This window comes from Carcharodon carcharias, chromosome 21 (assembly GCF_017639515.1).
Source record: "Carcharodon carcharias isolate sCarCar2 chromosome 21, sCarCar2.pri, whole genome shotgun sequence".
In the NCBI taxonomy this organism is placed as follows: Eukaryota; Metazoa; Chordata; class Chondrichthyes; order Lamniformes; family Lamnidae; genus Carcharodon; species Carcharodon carcharias.
In genome coordinates, this window is record NC_054487.1 from 41,566,507 (window position 1) to 41,587,630 (window position 21,124).

Consider the following 21,124-nt stretch of genomic DNA (forward strand, 5'->3'; position numbering starts at 1 on the left):
GGCAGTTTCCACATCGCCAGGTAGATGCTAGTGTTATAGTTGTACTGAAACAGATTGACTAAGGTCGCACCTAGTTCTGGAGCATAAGTCTTCAGTATTATTGCAAGAATGTTGTCAGTGTCCATAGCCTTTGCAGTATCCAATGCCTTCAGCCCTTTCTTGATATCATTTGGAGTGAATTGAATTGGCTGAAGACTGGCATGTATGATGCTGGGAACCTCAGGAGGAGGCCAAGATGGGTCATTCTTTCGGCACTTCTGGCTGAAGATTGTTGCAAATGCTTCAGCTTTGTCTTTTACACTAATGTGATGTGTTCCCCCATCATTGCGAATGGGGATATTTGTGAAGCCTCCTCCAGTGAGTTGTTTAATTGTCCACCACTGCTCCTGGTTGCACTGCAGGGACAAGAGAGCTGCCAGTCACTTGACGGGGGCAATGGTGGTGGAAGGCCCACCTCTAGCCAATTAACTGCCTGAAAGCATTAAATGGCTGCGAGGCAAGAAGACTAAGCGGAGGGACCCCTACCCACCACAGCATAAAATTCAACCCAAGTCTGTATTCGCTGTACTGTGCTAACCAAGGCCCCTCTCTGAAATCTTATATAATTAAACAACCCAAGGTTAATAGCACTTTCATTAAAATAGTAACAGGGAAGTGGCACTCAATTAGAAATCAATAACAATTTTAAAGTCAAGGTGATAATTATTTTTTCAAGCTTACACAAGTAGCAAAAGTTATCCGCCTCAGTCAATTATACACTAAATATGTTGAGCTGAATGTCTGTTGCTATTATCCAAATAGTTACTGGTAAGACTACAAGAAGTTAATGGAGACAAAGAAGCTGCACAACTTTATCAAGTTTTGAACGTGGCACAAGTCTTCATTAATCCAGCTTTCCTGAGAATATGAACAAAAACATTAAATAAGAAGTGAATTATATTTGAAAGTCTCATTTACTCCAATATTATATATAGGTCAAAAGAAAACATAAATGTATAAATATTGTTATCACTACATCCCTTTACAAAGCCTCATGAATCTTGAAGAGATCCATTGATTGGAAAGACAATTTATCAAAATATTATGATTTATGTTATAAGGGTTTTAAGTTCTAAATGTACTAACTGTCTTGATTATTCAAAAAATGTCTGGACATGTTCCTTTTGCCTGCAGGCAAAAGGAATAACTGTCTTGAGATCTGTTGGATGATCACTGTTTTAAGGAACCTAATTGAATGTTGAGAATAGGAATGAGTGATTAGTTGATGCCAACCATAGAGTTTAAGAGTTTCTTAAAGGTACTGTGATATCTTTTAGTGGGTTTAATCCAATTAGCAAGTTTCTTTCCTCTTTGCTACTAATGATCTGAATGTTCCTAACTAAATGTCAGATAGCTAATGTCATCTATCCTCATTTCTAAGTTAAGTCAATGTGTAATTAAAAGAAAACACCTCAATACATTTTTGTGTGCTCTGACCAGCTGTCTTCACATATGTTTACAGTACAAAAATAATAATTCAAATATAGTCCTTCAGTGATCTTTCAAAAAACTGAAAACAAGATAATGCTCATTTGAAAACACCATAGCATTGTCTTCGTATGTGTGAAGCGTCAACGCTAATCACAGAAGCAGAGTAATACACAGTTTGATGCCTTAAAGGTCACTACCCGGACTTTTAGTATGAATATGCAAAACATAGAACAGATTATTAACTAGAAGATGAAGTATCTGGAGTCATGATATCCCAGTTGTCGTTTTATGCCCATGTTCATCTGTAAATTTGAAGTCGTAATGCATTCTCATGCCTTGGCTAGTTCATTACTTGCGAGAACTGTTGCAGTACTATGCCCAGAATGAGTTTTCAGTCATTCTAGAGGAACACTGCTCATACATTAAGTAACTAACACTGATTCATTAAATTAATGGCCAGATTTTGAGGTCAGTGGTGAAGCAATAGCACCCGCCACTGACCTCAAAGAAAGCTGCCCATAAAGATAAAGCAGGGTCTATGTCACTAGTTTCCCTATTCTGATGTAAATTAAATTTTGGCCAGTCTATATGGGATCTTGCTGTGGAACAATGAAGTCATCAAGTAGGCTGGGCAATCAGATTGAAGAATTATCATATATAGTAAGCCGAAAAGTAGAAAACACTGATTATCAATCACTTTTAAATCATTTTGCAGTGAGAAAAATAAAGATTGGGACATATACACAGGATTAAGGTAGAGTTGAAATATCAAACAAACTTTAAAAAAAATGATTTTTATTATTTTAAAAATCTATGTTTTGTTTGAATCATTGAATGGAGTGAGTGTGGGCATCACTGACAAGACCAGTTGCTTATTCCTAAATTGCTCTCAAGAAGATGGTAGTGAGCTTTTTCTTGAACCGCTGCTGTCAGTGTGGTGACACCCACAGTGTCATTTGGTAAGGAGTTCCATGATTTTGACCCAACAACCATGAAGGAGAACTTGGACATGATGGTGTTCCCACTATACCTGTTGCCCTTGCCCTTTGAAGTGGTGAAATGTGCACTTGAAGAAGCCGTGGCTGTAAATATTACAGACTGTTTTGAACAGCCAAGGCATGAGAATGCATTACGACTTCAAATTTACAGATAAACATGGGCATAAAACGACAACGGGGATATCATGACTCCAGATTAACAGTAAGGAAATCTGCAAGAGATCATCAGGAAACTTGGCACAAACATATTTCAGTTCTTTTATTGATAATTTCACTCAACATTCATTAACTGCCTTCAGTCCCTCAGTAAACGCAGATTCTATTATTGTCATAATTAAATCACTACACCTTAATTTTCACCATGACCAGAATTTTTAGCTCGGTGAGTGGGCGCATGCCCAACCCGACCGAGCATGAAATGATGCGCGATGACATTGGGCAAGTGTCCCGATGTCATCGCGCAGTTAGTGGGCATGCACTGGAGCCACCAGCGCGCATGCCAACAATTAACTTATCAATCGTCCTGAATTTTTCACTGCCTGTCCAACCCAATGGATGACGGGCAGGTGAAAAGGCCAAGCGGCCTTTGCATTTTTTTGGAAACCTCATCCATGGGCGGGATGAGGTTTCCAAAAGCAAAAGCAAATGAAATAAAAACTTTAATTTTTAATTAAAAACATGTCCCTGCTCATGTCACAGGTCACATGAGCAGGGACATGTTTTATTAATTTTTTATGCTGTTTAATGATTTTTTCAGTATATTCTTCATTGCCCTGAAGCAGCTCTGTGCCTCAGGGAGATTACTCAGTGCTCTATCGCGCACATGCGTGAAGTGTGTGCAAGGCCTGCTCGCCCTCCTGCCCCCGATCACACAGGCAAAGCTCAGCGCTGCCACTCGTGTTATGCTGGGCGGGCCTTAATTGGCCCACCAGTGTGAATTCGCGCTGCACTGTGGATCGCGGGTGGTGGCCGGCTTCCGGACCGCCCCCACCAAGCCCGCATGCCAAGGGCAAAATTTTGCCCCATAGGAGCAATCACAATCTTGTTTTAAACCCTTGCAGCCCAGTGAGCAAAGATACCACTGAGCCTGGTGCCAAGTCATACAGACCAGAAAGCTCAAGCTTATTTTGCAATCTGCATTTATTTTCACCTGGGTAACAATTCAGCACTACAATTGGTATTACCATCACTGGGGTAAGGAGGAGAAAGAACAGGCTGGGTTCCCCCTCTGATCTGTTGTGAACCTGTCACTAAAGCAACAGCCAGGGCTTCAAGGGCAGGAGGGAAGGCGATTGTCAAAGAACTCCTCTTTTGAATAAATTCTCAAAAAAATTATTTTTCTCTGCATCACTCCCAAATCTAACCACCTTCTTCCAAAGGCTGGACTTAGATTCCTCCAAAAACAAATTCATTACAAGTCACATTTCTTGGATCTCACAAATGCTGGCAGAAACTTTGACCTCTGTTGGATAGTTTGGAAGTTACTGGCATGATTTTAAGAGTAAGAATCAGTACTTACGCCTCTTTTTTGAATGTTGCCAGAGTGATCTTATTATCAAGGGCACCCAATGGCTCCATTACAAAATCCTTTACTCCCATGGTTTTCAAAGCTGAAATGATTCCAAGCGAGGAATTAATACTGAGCTTCTAAGTTGCAGTAATTTATACACGAAGATCCTATACAACTGGATATGAGAATCTTACCTTCTCTGTACTGCCTCAAAGTTATATGCCCTTGTCTTGTAGTGTCCAAAATCCCAAACACAGTATCTAAATTTGACTCATCAAACAAGCAAGGGTAGTCCTTTTCAGTCTGCCTGGCGACATTCAGTTTTTCCAGTTGACCTATTAAAAACTCCAATGGCTTGGCTGCAAACATGAAAATAGGTTTAATTTAACAGTTGTTAAATGTAGTTCAGTCAACTACGTTATTTATTTTCTTCAAACTGACCAGAAATAACTTTCTAGGTTTTATAATAGATAGGTCTACAATCAAATTTTTTATAATAGAAACTGTTCCCACTCAAGAGAATATCAAGAACTAGAGGGCGCAGATTCAAAATAATTGGCAAAAGGAGTAAATGTGATGTGGGGGATAATGCTTTCATTGGAGTCTGGAACAAACTTCTTGAAAAGGGTGCTGGAGGCAGGTTTGATCAAGGTATTCAAAAGGGAATTGGATTGCTACCTGAAAAGAAAGAACGTGCAAGGTTACAGGGCTAAGGCAAGGGAGTGGGACTAGGTGGAATGCTCTTTCAGAGAGCCAGTGCAGACTCGATGGGCCGAATGGTCTCCTTCTGCACTGTAAAGATACTGCAATACTATAGTTTAACAATCTGATGAATAAGCAGCATAGCTCGAGGTGGCAAAACAATCTTACCCAATTTGCTGTTCACCAGATCACTGTTTCCTGTTTTCTGTTCATATATGTCTCACTCGGAAAATCATCAGTTCTCTACACCATCTGACACACTAATCTTTCAAAACTATTTATTTGCTATTTTTGTTCACTGCGAGAGGTTGCAGCTCCTTTTCCTCAACTTCTGGCTTAGTCCTCCCTTCAGTCCTAGCTCCTGATCTTTGGCCACCCAGTGTGGAGAGGGGTGGGCAAGCCAGAGGGCCTGAGTGGGTCTATGTCTGGGCCTGGCCAAGCTGATCACCTACAGGTTCAGCCTGGAAATAGGTGATCGGTCTAGCAGCCTGCCTCTCTTTTGCTTTCTTGTGCATGCTAAGACATGGCTGGAGAAAGAATGCACAGTGTCTCACTGCAATTAGTGGGCACCACAGTGTAAACAGTACTGGATAATGGCAACAGCATTATTATTTAAATTTACAAGTTTTTTAGGTTTAATCCTTTATTAGTTATGCCCTAAAAGTGGGGGCATTTTGCTAGGTTTTTAATTGATAATTTGTTTATTTAGAAAAGACATAACCAATCTTTCCGCAATGTTGACTGGTCTATGGGGTGTTCTGACTCATTTATCCATCTTCACTTCATCATTATAACATAGTTACAAAGAATTACATAGATATACAACACTGAAAACAGGCTATTCAGCCCAAACAGACCTTCCCTGTCAGTTATTAATGCTCCACGGTGAAAAATAAATATGACAAACCCCCACCCACCAGATTGGTTTAAGGGTGCGCGGAGGATGGGATCAGGAGGTGCAATGTCAGGATGGGTTTGGGTTGGAGGTGCATTGACAGGGTGAGGCTTAAGATGGACCTGTGGTGCCAGGATAGGGTGCGGTGTCAGGGTGGGGTTTGGAGTGGGGGGTGCAGTGTCAGAGTGGGGTTTGGAGTGGGGGGTGCAGTGTCAGGGTGGGGTTTGGAGTGGGGGGTGCAGTGTCAGGGTGGGGTTTGGAGTGGGGGGTGCAGTGTCAGGGTGGGGTTTGGAGTGGGGGGTGCAGTGTCAGGGTGGGGTTTGGAGTGGGGGGTGCAGTGTCAGGGTGGGGTTTGGAGTGGGGGGTGCAGTGTCAGGGTGGGGTTTGGAGTGGGGGGTGCAGTGTCAGGGTGGGGTTTGGAGTGGGGGGTGCAGTGTCAGGGTGGGGTTTGGAGTGGGGGGTGCAGTGTCAGGGTGGGGTTTGGAGTGGGGGGTGCAGTGTCAGGGTGGGGTTTGGAGTGGGGGGTGCAGTGTCAGGGTGGGGTTGGGAGTGGGGGGGTGCAGTATCAGGGTGGGGTTTGGAGTGGGGGGGTGCAGTGTCAGGGTGGGGTTTGGAGTGGGGGGGTGCAGTGTCAGGGTGGGGTTTGGAGTGGGGGGGTGCAGTGTCAACATAGGGTTTGGAGTGGGGGGTGCAGTGTCAGGGTGGGGTTTGGAGTGGGGGGGTGCAGTGTCAACGTAGGGTTTGGAGTGGGGGGTGCAGTGTTAGGGTGGGGTTTGGAGTGGAGGGGCGGTGTCAGGGTGGGGTTTGGAGTGGAGGGGCGGTGTCAGGGTGGGGTTTGGAGTGGAGGGGCGGTGTCAGGGTGGGGTTTGGAGTGGAGGGGCGGTGTCAGGGTGGGGTTTGGAGTGGAGGGGCGGTGTCAGGGTGGGGTTTGGAGTGGAGGGGCGGTGTCAGGGTGGGGTTTGGAGTGGAGGGGCGGTGTCAGGGTGGGGGCGGTCGGGGCCGAGCTCCGGGTCCGGGTCCGGGTCCGCCTTTGGGCCGATCCCAGAGCTCTGTCCGCCGGGGCTCTCGCTCTCTTACCCGGCCGCTGGTACAGCAACAAGCTGGTCAGGTTGTCGAGCAGCTCCAGGATCTGATGTTCCGCCAGGTACTCGGCCGCCTCCCGCTCCAGAGGAGACGCCATGCCGGCTGAACGACGCGGTTACCAATGGTAACCGGGCCGGCTCAGTCTGGGCGGAAGCTCCGCCTGATCGAGGGGGATGGGGGGTGGGGGGGGCTGTGGGGAGGTGCAGCCTCTGATTTCTGCTCAGCCTCTTCTAATTTACATAAAGCAGCAGCTGGAAGGTAAGATCCTAATACCTGGGTTGGGGGGTGTACCCCCCCCCCCCGGTAAGTAATTGAATGAAATGAAAATGGGTGCGAAATCTGCCCTGGGCGGGAGCGCACATCAGGTCGGATCGCATCAGCCGCTCGGTGTTACACTAGGCCCCATTTTCAGCTCATTGGGCTGAGTGGCACCAAGGAGGCTGCCTGCCCTCAGAATGGCTTAGGGCAATGATTCACGAGACATCCGGGCTGCGCCCCACATTACAATGGTATTTGCCCGGGCATGTTGTGCCATGCATGTGCCAGAAACATCCCAAACAACCAGATCTTCATGTCCATCAAATGTCCTGAATTTCAACCTATGATTTTGGAACTTAGGCTGCTCAGGTTCACTGCATACACTCACTATCCACTCACTGCATTTTGTAGTTTTCAGCTGCAAAATGAAACTTGCAGCTAGGGTAAGTAAGGATAGCTTCTGCTATTGCAAAGTCTCTTCAAGTACTGTGGGGTGTAGATGTTGTGGTGAGTTGCCACCTGATCACACAAACTCTGCAACAAGTATATGACAGCACCTGTGGATCTGCAACATGACAGGGAGATAGAAGAGAGACTACAGACAGGGACTGACTACTGTACAGGAACGCCTTCCCTCCAGGGGTACTGTCCGCGAGTGCCTGATCAGACTCCGGCTCCCTAACGATGACATCCCTTCACCATCATTGCTCCACTGTACCCCACCTCCCCGTTCATCGGCAAGTCCTGTCACACCTTTCTCTTCACCAAAATCCTGAAATAAAAACCACTAAAAAGATCTTGCCATAACATCTTTATCCAATACCACATCCAATTCCCTCAGTGCCTGTCTTGCATGTGCCCTTGTGCTCCAATGCTACCCCAGTGGGTGCAGTATGGCAGGGTGAGGCTTAAGATGGACCTGTGGTGCCCGGATAGTGTGCGGTGTCAGGGTGGGGTTTGGAGTGGGGGGTGCAGTGTCAGGGTGGGGTTTGGAGTGGGGGGTGCAGTGTCAGGGTGGGGTTTGGAGTGGGGGGTGCAGTGTCAGGGTGGGGTTTGGAGTGGGGGGTGCAGTGTCAGGGTGGGGTTTGGAGTGGGGGGTGCAGTGTCAGGGTGGGGTTTGGAGTGGGGGGTGCAGTGTCAGGGTGGGGTTTGGAGTGGGGGGTGCAGTGTCAGGGTGGGGTTTGGAGCGGGGGCGCAGTGTCAGGGTGGGGTTTGGAGCGGAGGTGCGGTGTAGATGCTGGGACTGGGGACTGGTGATTTTTAAGGACACCCTTAAGCAGCTCTGGACCAAAGGCCTGGCTTTGGATTCACCTCCTTGGAATCGACAGTAGCAGACTGGCTTGGCCAGCAAGATCACTGGTAGAGTAGCAGTGGTGTGGGCGAATTGTGACCACCCACCCCGAGCCCAAAAACAAGCCTGAACAAATTTTTAGCCCGTTGACTAATGAAATGTCGGATGTTGCACATAATGCGTGGGCAATACACTAACAACCATTGGGGTAAAAATTCATTTTTACCCCAAAGTTTTAAGATTGCTAGGGTCATCTAACATGGCAATTTGTTTAATTAAGATAGGATTATATTTCATGATTTTTTTCCTTTTAGTAAAAATGGTAAATTAGTTACTCGTCTGCTGTGCAGCTGTTAATATACCCATATGGCAAGAATATGGCAGAGATAATAGCAGAGGACATTAATTTTATTGATAGGTTTCTGTAAGAGGGGGCGGTGCTGTCAGAATTATCTTACTGCTCAGTGCAGTTACGGGTTGAGCTGCTGGTATACTGCAATAGGTTTTTGTCATAGACCAATCGGTCTCAAGGTTTTGTTTTGGGAGAGTACTTGGATATGAGCTTGACGGATCAAACACAACTATTGCAAATGTCTAGTTTTCAAATGAGACTTTCACAATAAGATTTAAACGGAAATATTATTAGTTCAAACCAATCCAACAATTCAAATAAATAAAATTAAGAGAAAAATCAATCTTGTAACAAGTCTAAATGCCAGTTACCTGTTCGAATCTGAATCCGAGTTCAAAATTTAGAAATCCAAGCGCTGCCCCCATGTGTTTGCTTGACCCCGGTATTAGTATTCTGTGTGCATTTAATACTAACCGCACAACTTGTGTTCTTCAGCGAAGGCTGGCTACAACGTATACAACTATAGGTCTCCTCTGGATAAGCGCTCTCTTCAGACAGACTCAGGGCAGCAGTCACATGGTAAGTTACATCATTTCTTTTACACTGTTGTCTGTTAAAACTTGGCCACACCTCCTAATAGTATCCCGCAACAGTGTGAGCCCATTCGTTGGTAAATTTTCAATTAAAACATTTTGTATATTAATAATTTTCTCCAGCTAACACAAGACTAAATCCAGATTAAAACGGCTTCCATGGCAACAATCAGGAAGACATAATTTATTAACACTATTAGCCAAATAAAATCATACTACAGTGATTGTTTTAAAATGAATCACAAAAGATTGAAAATCAAGTAATGATATTATAATGATCACATTTATTTTTATTATAAATTATTGAACTTATATCAATCACAAAACTAAATAATCAACTTTTCAGCCATTCATGTTGATTCCCTCAACTCAAGATTGTTAAACAGGAGGCTAAATTTGTTCCCGCTTAGACTTTTCGGTGTTTTTGACAGAGGCTTTAATTATTCTACGTGTTGACATGCCTTTTATTACGTTTCTAATTGCTGATTATCAGTACTTTAATCCGGGGATAGAGTTCCATGCGCATTAGGTTGTGGTTATAACCGGAATGAATTAATCCTCCCTTGTCTCAGGCATCGACTCCGAAGTGGCTGCAATTCAGCCCTCTACTGTTTCCTAAAGCTGTTGACGTGACTTTAAAATAAACCCCTGAACAGGGGGATGAACTACCACGACAGGCTACTCGTCTCCTGCCTGCAGCAGCTCTTGGACGTCTAAATAACCTTTCAAGGTTAGAGCTCAAGTGTTTGAGACTTTCGTCTTCACGACATTCACTTTTGGTACGAACGGAATCAAAATTATTCAGAAGTTGTCTCCGGGCAGAAGCGGTACATAATTTCATGGGGTTTCCCTAAGTGGGTGTACTGCGCCTGCTGATACCAAGCCCAAATAAATCAACGTTAAATGCAGCATAAACTGTGAGCAATCAGCCCAAATTGACGAATTACAGCCCCCCCCTGCCGCTTTATAAAGCAGCCCGTGCGGAAAGCTCATCGAGACGTGCAGCAACATCCGGATTTCGGCGCATTTGAAATGTTTAGACTTCGTGATGCCATTCCAACTTTACACATTGTAAACATCTTAACGTTCACCGCTGTTGGAATCTCAAAATCCGGGCCAAACAAGTCGAAAGATGTTTGAACACTGAACAACACTCCACCCAGCCCTTGCCAAGCCACTGCCACATTATAAATGTATAGATGGTTCAGTTATCATGAGTACTTTAGTTCCAGACTTTTTGAATATAAAACTGCCTTTACTACTGACATGTGGACCAAGTTTGGTTGTTGTTAGCCTCTTCCTTGAGCGTTGGCGAGTCAGGATAGTATTCACTGCTGCCACCAGCTTCACACTGGACTCACCTTTTCTAGTCCGCTCTCACCGTCTCACTTCGTTCCAGGCTGCAACAGAACTCCCCGCCTTCCAGATTGCTCTGAGGTTTTCCTCCCTCCAGGAGTTATTCTGAGGATTCCAAGTCGACCTCTCGCCACCGATCCGGGTTTCACTCCTCTCTTGCTGCCACGTGCGCCTGACAATAGGTATTTCGTGTCTTGATTCCTATGCTTAGCTCTGGTATCTCCCGCTGTCTTATATCCCTGCACTCTGCTTGTGGTTTCTCCTGTTTAAATGCTTCTTAAAGCATTCTTTATTTTAGTTGCAGTACTAATTCCCCTTAGCCGTCCTTGGTGCTTCTTTTATATCTTTGCTCACATTTACTTTTTCCACGCTTGTTTTCCCACTCTCCGGGCCCTTATATTTTTGTCACACATCTTTCTGCACTCCACTTTCCTGTTTCCTTCTAGATCTCCAGTTCCCCTGCTCTCCTAGTTGTGCTCCAAAGATGTACCCCAGCAAGCTCCGCCCTCAATTACTTGGTCCCGGAAAAGCATCTTCCTCGCCTGCCGGGATTCTTTATATTGCTCCATTGGCTGCTCAGAATCAATATTACACAGTGGCTAAGGAGGTAACCTATTCAGCTTTCACCTCCCATTCTGTTGATATAAAAAAAATCAAGCTCATCTGAAAGCCATTAAACATATGGAATCGTGTTTGTTTAAACTCAGTTTTAAAGTATTCATAGAATTTTTTAGGTATACTTATTTTTAAAAATTGAGAAGCCAAGGTAAGTGGCCAAATGTATAGAAAAACCCAAAGCTGCTACTTTAAAACAAGTTCTCTTTCCTGTCTTTTCCTGCTTTAGTCACCATTGCCTACCTATCATTTAGTAACATAGGATGATTTGAGTTGCAATTGCAGTCTTCTGTAACTGCTACTGATTTGACTGCACAATTGTGAAACAGGAGACAGCATTCAAGTATTGTACAGTACCTAAAAACCCACCCATCAAGGTGCACTTACACAAAAGCTTCAATACAATTGTCGGTGAGCCTTGTGGAGGAGGAGGCTGATTCGCACCACTTGAGTTTGACAGTTTGACACCGTAACAATGGAAAGCTGACGAGACCAGTTAAGTGTGAAAGATCATCATCTCTTTCTATTGTATAATCAATGTTGTTGACCATATGACTGAAATTGGTTCTCTGATACTAAAATCCTTTTATCCCAAAACTCAGAAGAGACCTGGGGACAGTCTGCAGAATAACACTGACAACAGCTGCAGAAAATGTTTGTGCCATTTTTGCCTTTTAAGAACTGAGAGGCTTAAAAAGCCCCCCAGCCTGATTCCAAAGCTCTGAGTCCACTTGTAAAGAAACTGGACCTCCTGATACCACAGTATCTAAATTCAAAACCTACTAGATATTCTTCTCATCAAAGGAATCCTGCAGTAATCCTGGTATCTGACCTTAACTACCTGAACTTATTGGAAGTACAATTTGAGAGGAAAAAAGCTTCCTCCTTCACTGGACTCTCCAGACACTTGAACTGTCAACTATTCTTTTGGTTTAATACTTGTAGAAGTGCACTATCTTCTTTAATTGTATCTTTATGGAGTGTGTGATGTGTGACTGACATAGCGTTTAGATCTTTCAGCCTGTGGTATCAGGAGGTCCATTTTCCTCCCAGTTCTTAAAAGGCAAAGATGGCACAAACTTTTCCTGCAGCTGTTATTGGCAGGCAGGATCACACCTGGTTTATAAAGTGCTCAGGAGTTCTTTGTGTTACAAACAGAGGTGGAGAGAGAAACTGAAACTCCCAATTCACTTCCCTTTATTCCACAATTATGTGGTTTATTTTTTGAAAAGGTAGATCTGTGGGCAATTTAAAAGAATCAGCAGCAGATTTCCGTGAGTTTAAATAGAGGGTTATTTATTCACACGTAACATCCTAAAAGATCTAAACACTATGTCAGTCACACAGCACACACTCCAGAAAGATACAATTAAAGATAGTGCAATTCTACAAGTGTTAAACCAAAATAATAGTTGACAGTTCGTGTCTTTGAGAGTCCAATGAAGGAGGAAGCTTTTTTTTCTCTCTTGAATTGTAGTTCCAATAAGTTCAGGTAGCTGAGGTCAGATATCAGGATTCCTTTGATGAGAAGAATGTCCAGCAGGTCTTGAATTCAGACACTCGTGCCTGTGGTATCAGGAGGTCTAGTTTCTTTACAAGTGAACTCAAGAGTTTTGGAATCAGGCCGGGAAGCTTTCTTAAGTGCCTCGGTTCTTAAAAGGCAAAGATGGCACAAACTTCATCTGCAGCTATTGTTGGTGCTACCCTGCAGACAACCCCCAGGTCTCTTCTGAGTTTTGGGATAAAAGGATTTTAGTATCAGAGATAAAAGCAAAAAACTGCGGATGCTGGAAATCCAAAGCAAAAATAAAAATACCTGGAAAAACTCAGCAGGTCTGACAGCATCTGCGGAGAGGAACACAGTTAACGTTCCGAGTATGTATGACTCTTCAACAGAACTAAGGAAAAATAGAAGAGAGGTGAAATATAAGCTGGTTTAAGGGGGGATGGGATACCTCTTTGTCCTTTTGTCTATGACATCTTTTGGCAATCTCCACCTATCACTGGCCCTCCATCCAGCTTTACTTATCCCCCCCCCGCCTTAAACCAGCTTATATTTCACCTCTCTTCTATTTTTCCTTGGTTCTGTTGAAGAGCCATACGGACTCGAAACATTAACTGTGTTCCTCTCCACAGATACTATCAGACCTGATGAGTTTTTAGTATCTCAGAACCAGTTTCTGTCACATGGTCAACAGCTATTGATATACGATAGAAAGTAGATGGTGATCTTTCACACCTAACTGGCCTCGTCAGCTTTCTGTTGTTACATTGCAAACATAGTGACAGAGGTTAGGAGTCCTTTGCCACTGTTTTGGAGTAAGCTTCAAACATTGGTAGTCATGAATTCCACAAAAGAGTGCTGTCAAGGCATGTTCACTTAAGGGAGAGACCCCCACCCATTATGATTCAGTTTGGAACTTTCCAGAAGCTTGACAATTGGTGTTAAATTTACAAAGGTCACCTGACCACCTTGGCAGCCATCTTAAGAGTTCATCAATGGCCATTTTGAAATAAATAAAGGCTGTTCAGAAGCTTCCATACGAGCACAGTCCATAATTAAAGTTATGAAAATGACATGCCTTTTACAGGGCATGATACTTGTAAAGCTGTTTTAAATGCGTTGTGACTACAGACTTTTCTGCTTGTGATTGTTACATTTTTAAGGCTGGGAATGTGATCTGTACATACAGGGAGCACTCCTGGATTTGAAAGCCAAATCACAGACAGGCAAAGTCAGTCATCTGTGAACACATAACGCAACAATTTGTGAGCAGTATTTGCAATGTAAGTACATCCTTAAGCATTGCTTTTCTGAATTAGTGGAAATAAATGGTTCTCTTTTCTGTAAAGTCTGAAAAATTCCACTTAATATTAATAGAGCGCTGATTTTCTAGAATTGTTTCAGAAGTAATTTCTTCTTTAGTCTTTTTTTGTGAGCCAGTGAGTAAAGTGCTCCATCCACTGGTCTGACTCGGAACTGGAGGCATTTGAGTAGTCCATAGCTCAATGGTGGCTGACTGAAGCATAAACATTAATAGGAAAGGACTTTGGCACTTGATTTAAATAAAATGGAAGGGAATGTGAAGAAACAGCAAGTCTTTAACAGAAAACAATAATTTAAATGTAATTAACCCCTCAGAACAACAAAAGTTCTTTCGTAACTCAAAATAGAAAATGCCAGGAATGCTCAGCAGGTCTAGTAGCATCTGTGGTGAGAGAAACCAAGTTAACATGTCAGGTTGATGACATGTCATCAGGAGTACTTTCTTTGCTGGATAGGTGTTATCAATTGGTAGAGATTATTATGCTCCCTATTATTTAGCGATGAACAGTTGTATCTCAGGAAGTACCTACAGAACAACTTGATGACGTGTTAAAAAACTTCAACAAAATTACAAATTTGAAAGTCCTTATTTGTAAAAAGAGTGGTATAGAGCAGAAAGTTCTTGAAAAAAATGACTTTTACACTGAAGGACATCAGATGCTATTACCAATCTGATTTAAGTGTTAATCATCTATAACAGACCTTTGGTAAATTATAAATCTAGCGTTTTACTGCATTATGTACATTTGTACAACTTGCTATAACCTGCCTCACTTTCAGGCTGTTTATTGTTTCTCAAGCAGCAGTATAGCAACGTTCATGAAAATTAACAAATTGAAAGAAAAAACCTGTAAATGCTGGAAATCTGAAATAAAAACACAATGGTGTTTAAATAAATGGTCATTAAATAATAGGAAGCAGTAATAATCTCTATCAATTGCTAACACCTATACAGCAAAGAAAGAGCTCTTGATGAAATGTCATCTGCCTGATACATTGACTGGGTTTCTCTTGCCACAGATTCTGCCAGATCTGCTGACCATTCCCAGTTAGTTCTAGTTATTAAAGAGCTTTTGTTGCTCTGATGGGTTAATTATACTTAAATTGTTGTTTTTTGTTAAAGACTTGCTGTTTCTTCACATTCCCTTCCATTTTATTTAAATCAAGTTCTGAAGTCCTTTCCTACTAATGGTTATACTACAGTCAGCCACCATCTGAAATAAAACACAAGAGTTGGAAATGTATGGGATTTCTCCTAGTATCCATGAAGGAAAAGATAGTTTAATTTTTTGGGGTGGGCCCTTCATAAGAATTGAAAATTGAAATTAAGTAAGCCCTTCAATAGAATTGAACAAAATGAGAAAAAAAATGGACTTCAAAAAATACATGTATTTAGGTATTTAAGCCATAGGCCTGAATTTCATATTCCCCCACTGGCAGGTTTTTGGGTGGGGGGAAGAGTGTGAAATTGAAGGAACAGGATTCCCTCCATGTTCCTGCCCGCCCCAACCACACAGCAATTTTATGCTGCGACGGGCAAGGTCTCGGCTGGGAAGCCCACGCTTCCCCCAGTTGAGGCTCTTCAGTGGCTAATCATTGGCCGTTCCCCGCCCAGCCTCAGCCAGAAGGATTGACCTTGTGTGGGGGAAGCCCAAAAATCAACGGACTTAGACCTTGGGGGGGCGAAGGGGGGGGTGGTCGGGGGGTCCCTCTATCAGAAGTCTACGCCCCTGGACCACCCTCCCCCTGCACTGGCCTCTCCTCTGAGACCCCGATCGCACCCCTCCCCAGCTTTCCCTACCCTTCAACTTTGCACCCCCAACCTTTCAGCCCTGGGACTCTTTAAACTGGCTCCTGGTGCCCAGACTTCGTCTCAGGATCTTTGTTAAATTGCTCTTCAGTTCACAGAGATAAAAACAAAAATCTGCAGATGCTGGAAATCCAAAACAAAAACAGAATTACCTGGAAAAACTCAGCAGGTCTGGCAGCATCGGCGGAGAAAAGAGTTGACATTTTGAGTCCTCATGACCCTTCAACAGAACTGGAAATTACTTCAGAACTGGAAACTCAGTTCTGTTGAAGGGTTATGAGGACTCGAAACGTCAACTCTTTTCTTCTCCGCCGATGCTGCCAGACCTGCTGAGTTTTTCCAGGGAATTCTGTTTTTGTTTTGCTCTTCAGTTCACTGCAGCTCTTGTCGCTGCAGGAATTGGAAGCTGCTGGCAAATCAGATTCTTCCGGAGTGAGGGGCGGCAGTCCCGCCTGCAGCCACCTGAAGCTCATTCGAGCGAGAAATGGCTGCGGGGCACTCAGAGTCAGCGGGAAATGAGACCCCATCATCCAAAAAATTCAAGCCATAATTTCTCTTTCACCCTCTCGTTCTTTTGTTTAATCTAATTAAAGGGCTCACTTTTCTGATGGTCAATGATCTCAACATAATCTGTCTTTCCTTTCAAAAGATGCTGATAAACCTGCTCGACATTTCCAGCATATTTTATTTTTATTTACAACAATGGAAGTCAACCTGTATCACTTCTGTGCATCATCCAGTTTTTAAAGAGCAGTAAATCTCCTGTTTGACATTAGGGCAGTTAAAGTAAAAAGTAACGTGTGCAGACTGAGAATGATTTCAGTAATCAGCATCATGGCATATTTTGTAGCAATAATTTGATTGGTAAAACTGCCTTGTTTGAACAATCCTCTCTCCAGAAGGAAATGGTTGCCAAGTGGAGCTCCTTTAAGACTCTGCTATTGTCTCAGGAAATACCTCCAGCAGTTTCTCAATCTCCAGTTCCATGACAATTTTACTGCTTGCATTCTCTTGATTCTCTGGCTTTTGTTAAAAAATTGTATAGTCCTTTCTGAGGCTTTCATTAATATTCATTAAACATACCATGTGTTGAAAGGTGTTTCTCATTAAAAACTGTACTAGAGATCTAAGCTCATCCTCAAACATTCCCAACCCCATACTCGGTGCTGAGAACATTTGGTAAAATTTTAAAAGGTGTTTTGGTAATTCATAACTATCGTTAAACAAGCCTGTTCTTTATAAATTCCTTTACATTTTAGTGGCAAAAACCAATCTTCACTCCTGCCCACAACCATTTTGTCTCCAGACCACCTGTTGACAGCTATTCTACTGTAACCTTAACACTTTTGTGTTAACTCTGACTCTGTAAGCGTTTTACGATTGCATGGAAAATCTTTATAATCAGATTTTTAAAAAAATCTTTCATTAAACATTTCACTAATATATTGCTCTTACCACTGAACATCCTCATTCTGTGGAAATCTCAAAAGAACATGAAAGGTACTGACAAGCTCCCACAATTTACAAGGTGGGTCAGGCTGGCATTAGGGCTCAAGTGTTGATTTAGTGCCCTCACTATATTGCAGAGCAGCTTCTGCTTAGAGTGGTTCTGCAACAAGCCAGAGTTGTCTGAGCTGGAATAGATGCTTTATTTTCATGACAGGTAGGTTTTGGAGTGTTTAATGAATTAACAAATTAATGATGGGAAAGGCCCATGCAAGTCAGCAATGCTAGAAATGCAATTCCCAAAAGCAATGTTACTTTCAGTGGCAGTGTCAATATATAAGATTATTACAAAAGGTGCATTGACACTATAATTTCAAATGAGAAACGGAAGTAATCGGATTTGCATAGCTACTGCAATGAAACATGCTACAACAGCAGAGAGGAACAGTGACGTGCGGGCAGTGGTTGTGGTAGTGGGGGGTAACGGGAGAAGTTTCTATAAGTGGTCTTAAGCATTATTAGGATATTGATGAGAGTGGAGAAATCAGTCATGATGTCATTCCTTTTCACTGTTCTTACTGAAGGTGTGCACTGGATGAATACAGAATTAAATCCCAAGCTGAAACAGACTGATGACACTGCCAAAGGTTCATGTCTGAATAATGGCTGTATGAGTTACGGCTGAGGTCATCTTACTCCCTGGAGTCTGCCAACACCATTCTGAGCCACCCTATCATCACTATGCTCAGTGTTTTAACCTAATTAAAACTGGAATTACATGTCAACAATACCCTGCAACAGAGATTTCTTCATTCAGATCTGAACAGGAGGCTTTTCTTTCATGCTACACCACTTGAGAAAACAGACGTAGGCCACTCTGCAATAATTTTGACAAAACTGACAAGGAAAATCAGAGTAAAGTCCACCCTGAGTCTACCAGGATAGCCTTTCATCGCATCATCGCTGCGAAGGAAGGCAAACATCATTACATTACAAGAGGTTAAACATCACTTCCATATTTAGAGCAGTCAAATCCAAGTTACGGTCAAGGCTGAGATTTGAACTAGTAAGGGTATAAGTTCAAATGAAATAGAAAATCTGGAGTATTCCATCACTCCTAACTTGTGCCTTGTAGATAGTGGACAGGCTTTGGAGAGTCAGGAGCTGAGCTAATCGCTACAGGATTCCTACCCTCTGATCTGCTCTTTTAGCCACAGTATTTATGTGGCTAGTCCAGTTCAGTTTCTGGTCAATGGTCATTGCCTGGCATTTGTGTAGTGCGAATGTTTCTTGCCACTCGTCAGCCCAAGCCTGGATGTTGTCCAGGTCTTGCTGCATTTGGACGTGGACCACTTCAGTATCTGAGGAGTCTTGAATGGTGCTGAACATTGTACAATCATCAGCGAACATCCCCACCTCTGACCTTATGATGGAAGGAAGGTCATTGATGAAGCAGATGAAGATGGTTGGGCTTAGGACACCACCCTGAGGAACTCCTGCAGTGATGTCCTGGAGTTGAGATGACTGACCTCCAACAACCATAACCATCTTCCTTTATTTGGAGAATTTTCCCCCTGATTCCCAATGACTCCAGTTTTGCTAGGGCTCACATGTGCCAGTCAATGACCATCTCCGATAAGAGAGAGTCTAACCATCACCCCTTGACATTCAATGGCATTACCATTACTGAATCCCCCTCTATCAACATCCTGGAGGTTACCATTGACCAGAAACTGACTGGACCAGATATTTAAATACTGTGGCTACAAGAGCAGTTCAGAGGCTCAGAATTCTGCAGAGAGTAACTCACTTCCTGACTCCTCAAAGCCCGTCCACCATCTATAAGACACAAGTCAGGGGTGTGATGGAATACTCTAAACTTGCCTGGATGAGTGCGGCTCTAATAACACTCAAGAAGCTCAACATCATTCAGGACAAAGCAGCCCACTTGATTGGCAGCCTATTCACCACCTTCAACATCCAGTCCCTCCACCACTGATGCACAGTGGCAGCAGTATGTATCATCTACAAGATGCACTGCAATAACTCACCAAGGCACCTTCAACATCATCTTCCAAACCCGTGACCTCTACCACCTAGGACAAGGGCAGCAGATGCATGGGAACCACCTGCAAGTCTCTCAGCTTCATTACTTGGAACTATATCCTTCACTCTTGTTGGGTCAAAATCTTGGAACTCCTTCCCAAACATCACTGTGTGTGTCCCTACAACACATGGTCTGCAGCAGTTCAAGAAGAGAGCTCACCACCACCTTCTCAAGGGCCATTAGGGATGGGCAATAAATGCTGGCCTAGCCAGTGACACCCACATCCCATGAAAGATTAAAAACAAAGTATGACCCTGAGCTTCCAGGCACCTGTCCTTTTCATTCTCCAACTTGCTCCCACTCTGACCTTGGCCTGGTACAGTGTTCCAATGAAGCTCAATGCAAACTTGAGGAACCGCAACTCACCTTTCGACTCTGGCACTATACAGCCTTCTAGACTCAACATTGAGTTCAACAATGGTAGATCATAACTTCTCTCCTCGTTTTGTTTAATTTTTCTTTGCTGGTTTGATTTTTTTCTCTTTTGTTTCGCTCTTATTTCCTTTCCTCTGCATTCTGGCGGCAGCTCTTCAGGATCCTACCATTCACACCTCATCTAGACACACATTTGCCCCATTACCATTTCCTTTGGTCTTGCACGATGAATCCTTTTATCATTTACAATTTCCTGTCTTCCACACCAGAGTGGGATGTTCGCTGATGATTGCACAGTGATCAGCACCATTCAGGACTCCAGATACTGAAGCAGTCCATGTCCAAATGCAACAAGACCTGGACAATACCCAGGCTTGGCCTGAAAAAATAGCAAGTAACATTTGTGCCATGCAAGGGCCAGGCAATGACCATCTCCAACAAGAGAGAATTAACCATCGCCCCTTGAAGTGCAATGGCATTACCATCGCTGAATCCCCCACTATCAACATCCTGGGGGTTACCATTGACCAGAAACTGAGCTGGATCAGACATATAAATACTGTGGCTACAAGAGCAGGTCAGAGGCTAGGAATCCTGTGGCGAGTAACTCATCTCCTGATTCCGCAAAGCCTGTCCACCATCCACAGGACACAAGTCAGGAATGTGATGGAATACTTCCAACTTGCCTGGATGAGTGCAGCTCCAACAACACCCAAGAAGCTCAAGACCATCCAGGACAAAGCAGCCGCTTGATTGGCACCCCATCCACAAACATTCACTCCCTCCACCACCGATGCACAGTGGCAGCAGTGTGTACCATCTACAAGATGCACTGCTGCAACTCATCAAAGCTCTTTACTCAGCGCCTTCCAAACCCACGACCACTACCATCTAGAAGAGCAAGGGCAGCAGATTCATGGGAACACCTGAAAGCTCCCCTCCAAGTCACTAACCATACTGACTTGGAAATATATCACTGTTCCTTCACTGTCACTGGGTCAAAATCCTGGAACGCTGTGGGTTCACCTACAAGCAGCAAGAAGACAGCTCAGCACCACCTTCTCAAGAGCAATTAGCAATGGGCAATAAATGTTAACTCAGCCAGTGATGGCCACATCCCATGAAAGAATGAATAGCGGTGTTACCATGCATCTGCTGCCCTTGCCCTCCCAAGTGGTAGAGGTTATGGGTTTGAAAGATGCTGTTGAGGGAACCTTGGTGAGCTGAAGATGGTTGGGCATACCCTGAAGAACCCCTGCAGCAATGTTCTAGGACTGAGATGATTGACCTCCAACAACTGCAATCATCATCCTTTGTGCTAGGTATGACTCCAACCAATGGAGAATTTTCCTGCTGATTCCCATTAACTCCAGTTCTGCTGTGGCTCCTTGATGCCACATTTGGTCAAATGCTGCCTTGATGTCAAGGGCAGTCAC

At 43.6% G+C, this 21,124-nt stretch overlaps 1 protein-coding gene across 2 annotated transcripts; it reads right to left on the bottom strand.

The window, feature by feature from the left end:
• Positions 1 to 682: 682 nt before the first annotated feature.
• si:dkey-42p14.3 (EF-hand calcium-binding domain-containing protein 10) lies at positions 683 to 9,149 on the bottom strand. Of its 2 annotated transcripts, XM_041216094.1 has the most exons (4): positions 6,653 to 6,795; positions 4,173 to 4,337; positions 3,988 to 4,078; positions 683 to 897 (listed from the first exon to the last, which is right to left on the bottom strand). In XM_041216094.1, the coding sequence occupies exons 1-4, from the start codon at positions 6,753 to 6,755 to the stop codon at positions 855 to 857; spliced, it is 402 nt and encodes a 133-aa protein (XP_041072028.1). In that variant the 5' UTR covers positions 6,756 to 6,795; the 3' UTR covers positions 683 to 854. The 2 variants fall into 2 exon arrangements, 1 of the variants encoding a protein (XP_041072028.1); XR_005946464.1 differs by lacking the exons at positions 683 to 897; positions 6,653 to 6,795 and adding an exon at positions 8,931 to 9,149 and having other exon boundaries at positions 4,001 to 4,078.
• Between the last annotated feature and the right edge of the window lie 11,975 nt (positions 9,150 to 21,124).

Bases quoted from the DNA above. Each gene is read 5' to 3' on its own strand.
- si:dkey-42p14.3 (XM_041216094.1), bottom strand. From the start codon at position 6,755: ATGGCGTCTCCTCTGGAGCGGGAGGCGGCCGAGTACCTGGCGGAACAT. The intron at 4,079-4,172 runs GTAAGATTCTCA...GAATCATTTCAG, and splicing joins TTTGAGGCAGTACAGAGAAG to CTTTGAAAACCATGGGAGTA. The intron at 898-3,987 runs GTAAGTACTGAT...TCATATTCTCAG, and splicing joins GCAACATTCAAAAAAGAGGC to GAAAGCTGGATTAATGAAGA.